Source organism: Pelodiscus sinensis, chromosome 2 (assembly GCF_049634645.1).
Source record: "Pelodiscus sinensis isolate JC-2024 chromosome 2, ASM4963464v1, whole genome shotgun sequence".
Classification (NCBI taxonomy): Eukaryota; Metazoa; Chordata; order Testudines; family Trionychidae; genus Pelodiscus; species Pelodiscus sinensis.
The window spans coordinates 107,186,886-107,192,956 of NC_134712.1; the positions used below are offsets into that span (position 1 = coordinate 107,186,886).

Below are 6,071 nucleotides of genomic sequence, written 5' to 3' on the forward strand. Positions count from 1 at the left end.
TATCAGCATAGCTCCTCTCGTGTACATGCAGAATAAAGTATGTTAAGGACTGACCCCGTGCTCCGCATGGCATTTCAGATGAACCCCAGATGAGCTGGGGAGTTTGTTGGGGCTCTCCATGCAGTGCAGCATGGAGCCCGGGGCCAGCAGGGGACTCTGAGTCCCCCGCTGACCCCAGGCTTCATGGCTTTGAAATGCACAAGAGCTGGCACTGGCGAACTCTTGTACATTTCAAAGCAGGCACCCACATGCAGCCCATTCCTCCTTTGAAATATACAAGAGCCCCAGCAAACTGGGATAGTCAATTAACTGCAATTTAACATCCTAAATGCAGAAGGGCTTTTTTCCTTATCAAGTTAGGATCACAATCTCTCCAAATGATGACATACCTATGTCTACATGAAATGTCACCTCAGCACAGCTATGTCATCAGGGTTTTGGGGGGGTTCTTTCAAGTGTAGGCCAACCTTTTTGCTCCTACATCCCACAGACGTTCAATGAGATTCATTTATCAGACCGCGAAGCGGCTGGGTAAGTCCACAAGATGTAGCCATAAGTGAGGAACCACGGTGAATTATAAAATTCTGCTAGGAAGTGGGGTCTTTCTTCAGTAAAGACGATGCAGGGCAGATTGAAGTGCTCCGCTTTCTATTTTTGGTTTTCCTTTCCCACTCCTTAACGCACAGTTGGAGCCCTTCCTTCCTCCCCCAGGACAGTCACAACTGCTCCGCCCAGAGACGGCTCGCAAGCATTTAGTGAGCTGGGTAAGCTACGGGGCCACTCAGGAAAAGAGTCACCTTCGACTTTGGTCCGGCAAGTTCTGCGGGGCGGGGCGGGGCAGGGCGGGGCAGGGCAGGGCTGCCACCCCGCCTCCCCCGCCTGCCAGCGCGTCTCCCTCCCCATCTCCCCCGCACCCCACGACATGAGCACGAGCGGCACCCCGCCCCCACAGCGCCTCCCGCCTCTCGCAGCAGCGGGGCAGAGACCGGAGCTCGCTCTGCACCCGCCCCGGGGAGGGGCCGCGAGTCCCGCCCGGCTCCCCCAGCCCGGCCTCGCTCGCCCCGCTCCTCGGAAATGACTTGGCGGAACTTTCTCTCTCCCCCCCCCCCCCCGGCTCCGCGCGCGCACGGAGGGCGACACCGGCCCCACCCACCCCGTGGTGAGGTCCTGCTGCACGCTCAGGAGCCGCTCGCGCAGAGTCTCCAACATCTTCCCCCTGCCGGCCGGGCACCGCGTCTCTTGCGCGCGCGCGCGCTGCTTCCCCCCCACCCCGCGGCACGAGCGCGGGGCCGTGCTGGGGGGCGGGGCCGCGCGCAGAGTGAGGCGGCGGTAGGGGCTAGGTGGGTGGAGCGGGAGGATACAAGCGTCTCGCGTACGGCTGGGAGGGATAGTTACTTCCCCCTTCCGACTTTCAGGCTGTCAACGGAAATCCCGCCCCAAGGAGCGGGGGGGGGCACTGAGAGTCCCGCCCCTTCCGCCTGCGTCGCTGGCCGCGCAACGGTGTTATGACGTAGGCGGAGGAGCGCGGGGAGGCCGTTGCCAACGGGCTTCTGCTTGTGTCGCTGCGGTCGCGCGTGCGGCCTTCCCGAGGGGGGGGGGGAGGACGCAGCGTCACGCGCGGGGCTCGGGGGGGGGATTGTCTGGCCTGGCGATGCCTTGTGGCCTTAAGCGCGGTTCCGTGATTGGCCGCTGAGAGGCGCAGGGTCTGGTCTGTGCCCCGCCTTATCCGCCCCTGGGATCTGGCCGGTTCATCGGCCCGGGTCGTCTCCTCTGTTGGGAAACCGCCAAAGAGCAGCATGTTGCGGGGGGAGGGGTGGTCCCCTCTCTCGGCGCGCTCCCCAGGAAGCTGGGAACAGGTGGCATTTTAAAGCACCTGGGGCATCAGTGAGGTGCTTGCACTTTGGGGGTGTCATTCAGAACTGAGGAACTGGCCGGATTCCTTCTGAAGGAGCAAGAAAAGCAAGAGGAGAATGAGAATGGGGAAATGAGACAGATGGTACAACCTGGGCCTGCTGTGCTGCCATAACGCTCCAATCTGGACTGTGGCCCTTCAGAGGTCAGCGAGTGACAAGCAGCAAACCCCTCCAGGTGCTGTGATCTGTCAGTCAGCAACATGCAGGGACATACCCAGCTAAATTGTATGCATGCCCTGCCACTCATGAACTCTGCAGAAGAAGCACATCCTGTCACTCTGGCATCCCAGAAATGAATCCTCTTACACTGCTCAAGACCTTCTCTTCCACAAGACAAGTTAACTGATGAAGTGGTGAACTAATTAAAGGTGGACATGTAGCAGGCTTTGTAATCTGAGCAGATTTCCCAAAAGCTTTGCTATGTCTACACTCGCGGCTTCTTGCAGAAGAAATATGCAAATGAGGCTGAGCATGGAATATTGCTAAGCCTCATTTGCATACCTAACAAGCTGCCATTTTTGCAGAAGAGGCTCTTGCACCAGAAGAAGCTGTCTACACTGCCCCTTCTTGCGCAAGAAAAACCCTCTTGCGCAATGCCATTACACCAATTATTTTCAGGAAGAACGGCATTTTCAGGAAGATAGCTTCCCCAATTATCATCCCTAATGTCATTACCTCACAGACATTAACCTTCCCCCCTCGCTCCCACTCTGTCCTAAAATTTGATTTGTCAATTTCATATGTGTTCATTTTTTTGATTGTATCACTTTGGTATATATGGTTGTGCCAATTTTCTTCCACAAATTGATCTGAGGAAGTGGGTCTGGCCCACAAAAGTTCATCACCTAATAAACCATCTTGTTAGATAGAAGAAAAAAGAGGCCCTGGTCTGATGTCATAGACTCCAGTTTATAAAGCCCAAACCATAGGCATGGAAAGATATCGTCTTAAACATACTTGGTGTCGCATGCTCTATGTGCCCTGTTGAGACTCTGGAACTCCACTGTCTGTGCTTTGGGAAGGATCTCCTAGGAGAGTGGATTCTGCAGGTGAGTCCTGAACCACACGGCTCTCCTGGGAACTGCAGCAGTTACAAGAGCAAAATGTGGGGCCACCAGGTGGCTTCATGCTGGCAGCTCCTCCAGCATAACTGTTTCAGTACCACCCTGACCCCACTCCAGCCCTGTCTTCCAGCAGGGCTGTACAGATATCAGGAGACATAGCTGCATATAAGGGCTGGAGGAGATACAGTCATGCAGGATGAGCTGCTACCAGCCCCGTGTTCTCCTTTTGCATTTGTGTGCTGAATATTCCCCTGCCCCCAGCATCGCAGGAGGGGATGTGGACCTTCTTGCCCCTCCCATGTGTTGTCTGGAAGAGTTTTCTAGCTGGCATTTTTTTTTGTTTGTTTTTATGTTTTTGCTCAGTAATGAAGCCTGGAGATCTGAAGAAGGTTGGTGTTCCAAAATCACTTGAGCTGACCAGTTGGTGTTTTTTTGCTTTTGCAATAGCAAAAACAAGATGTGACATAGAGCCTGAAATTACCATAAAATCTTAAGTGAAGTGAAAAGGGCTTCTAGTAGTTCACAGAATTTATAACTTGCGTTGGCTTGTTTACTTAGAATGAAGCCAAAAAGATTTTTGCCATTGTGCCATATTTAATTTAGTGTCTATGGATGACAGAACAATGTCTCAGCTTGCTTGCAGCAACTGTTGTCAACCTGAGCAAAATAGAGCATTACATTGCTCTAATTTAAATACATGCTCTTGTTTTACAATGAAGGCATAAGCTTAAAACAGAAAGACCAAAATTATTTTAATTTAGGAAAATAAGGTTGGAAATCTAAATATATATTTGGTCACATGTAAATGTAACTTGATCTCTAGAGAGAGCAGCCACAATATGGACTGATTTTAGAAATTATTTAGGAAAAGCGGTCAGTGTGTGCTTTTCATTACACTCAACATTGGTGCGATTCACACTTGCATCTTACACTAACCAGTCACCTGCAAGATTCTGATATCAGTCCTTTAAGCTATTATGAAATCTTTGATACTAGAGTATACCTTGGGCAATTCATTTCACCATTTACTGTCTCTATTTCCCCATCTTTAAAACAGAGATGATAATATAGATTTCCTTTTAAAGTGTTTGAGATCTACAAAAGAAAAATGCTACATAGGAGCTGTGTTTTATTATTTATAGACTTCTGATATATGCTTAATAAATATTGTGCATGACTTCTGCATGAACTTTCCCTCGCTTTTCTTAATATTATCTTTGCCTGCACCAACACTATAGAATTATGTCTGCGGTTTTGAAAACAGCCTGAGGGATTTGGGTGTTTACCTGCCTTAGGCTCTTTTGAAAATTATAGCCTAAACCATAAGTAATTGAACAGCAACCTACTTGGTGTAAAGATAAACAAAAAGTTCACTTAATAAAAAAACACGGATTCACAGATAAAATAGTAAGGAAAAACAAATATAAGTTACACAGAAAATAAAGAGACAGATGCAGCATCAGACTTTACACTTCGGGTACATCTACACAGCAAGTCAAAACTTGAATTAAGCTATGCAACTTGAGCTTTGTCAATTGTGTATCTTAAGTCGAAATAGCTTATTTCAGCTTTTGGCAGTGTCTACACAGCAGGAAGTCCAAGAGAGTACTCTTTCTCTGACTTCCCTTACTCCTCGTAAACTGAGAGTTACAGGAGTCAGGGTAAGAAGTCCTCCAGCTCAATATTATTTTGACATTATGTCGAAATAAACTGCTTGTAGTATGGACAAGGAAATACTCCGAAATAACACTGCTGTGTAGTAGGGATGTAAGTGACTAGTCAACTTATTGGGTAGTCGAGGTAGGTACTCCACTAGTTGCTTCCCTCCCCCCTTGCTGCCTCTATCAGAAAGAGGCAGCAGGGGGAAAAGGGGTATGAGCTTAAAAGGTGGTTCCCCTCCAGTACCCTGTCCGCAGAGGGCAGCAGGGAAACAGGGCGAGTGGGGATTGAAACAGTCCCACTCTTACCAGTTCTACTGCTGCTCCTCTCTCTTTGAAATGTACAAGAGCCACTTGTGACTCTTGTACATTTCAAAGGAAGAGGCACAGAGGGGAACCTACCAAGTAGGAACTGTTTCATCCTGCTGGCACAGGTTCCCATTGCCTCTCTCCCTTTGAAATATACAAGAGCCTCAGGCAGCTCTTGCACATTTCAAAGTGAGAGGCCGGGAGGAATAGCTGCACCTTATCAACTAATCGAGTAGTCAATGGAAATTCCATCAACTTCTCGATTATCTGATTAATCTATTTTTAACATCCCTACTGTCTAGCTGTACCCTTCTATAGTAGCTAAATTCCCTTTTTTGATAGACGTTACCTTTTGCCTCTGAATAGTTTCCCAGAATAATCTCATGCTCTCATAGAGGAGCTCCCATATTTCCCAGACAGCACCCCAGTTTGATGCTGGACCTCCATTTTTGGATAAAAAATCCTATGTTGCCTCCTTGGTCTGTTTGCAGTCTCTCCAAAGCATAATATCATAATGTATCCATGCTTTCACATGTTTCATCATTACCTACATTTCACAGTGATTAATGTTCAGCATGTTGTTACTATCCAAGTTATTTATTACAAGATGCCTTTTTATTAAATATCATCATGTCTGAGGTGTACTGAACTGGTCAGACCAGGTGAGTTTTACTGTTACATACCAGGGAGCTCTTTGCTGTTTGGCACAGTTACTCATAGGGTCAAAACTGCTCAGAGTCCACTAATGGGGACATAGGCAAATAAGCACCTATAATAGACAAAGATGTATGTAAGATGTTCAAGGTTCCCCAAGGTGAAGGAGTAGTTTTGCAGGAGTAGAGCAAGCACCTCACATGCATCCAATGGAAGAATGCAATTTGAAATTCAGAGAATTGCCTCTGTTCTGATCAGGAGCTCTTGCAGTAGTGTATTGTACTTTAGGAACAGCATTTTGATAATTTTAATGGCTTTTTAAAAAAATTTCTGAGCTTTCAACTTCAAAGACTACTTTCAGAGTTACGAACCTGAATCTGTTGTAGCCCTCTTACATTTTTAAATGCAGCACAAATCTCTCCTAGTGCAGACAACTCTTGCAATTTAATCCCATTGCACAATTTATTGGTGTG

At 48.0% G+C, this 6,071-nt stretch overlaps 1 protein-coding gene across 1 annotated transcript in view; it reads right to left on the reverse strand.

Annotated features, from left to right (window-relative positions):
- Positions 1-1,422, reverse strand: part of DTNBP1 (dystrobrevin binding protein 1) — a 117,142-nt gene extending 115,720 nt beyond the window's left edge. The window contains exon 1 of the mRNA XM_075921200.1: positions 1,154-1,422. Within this exon, the coding sequence (XP_075777315.1) occupies positions 1,154-1,209 (56 nt within the window). The 5' untranslated portion in view covers positions 1,210-1,422. The remainder of the gene's footprint in view (positions 1-1,153) is intronic.
- Positions 1,423-6,071: the final 4,649 nt, after the last annotated feature.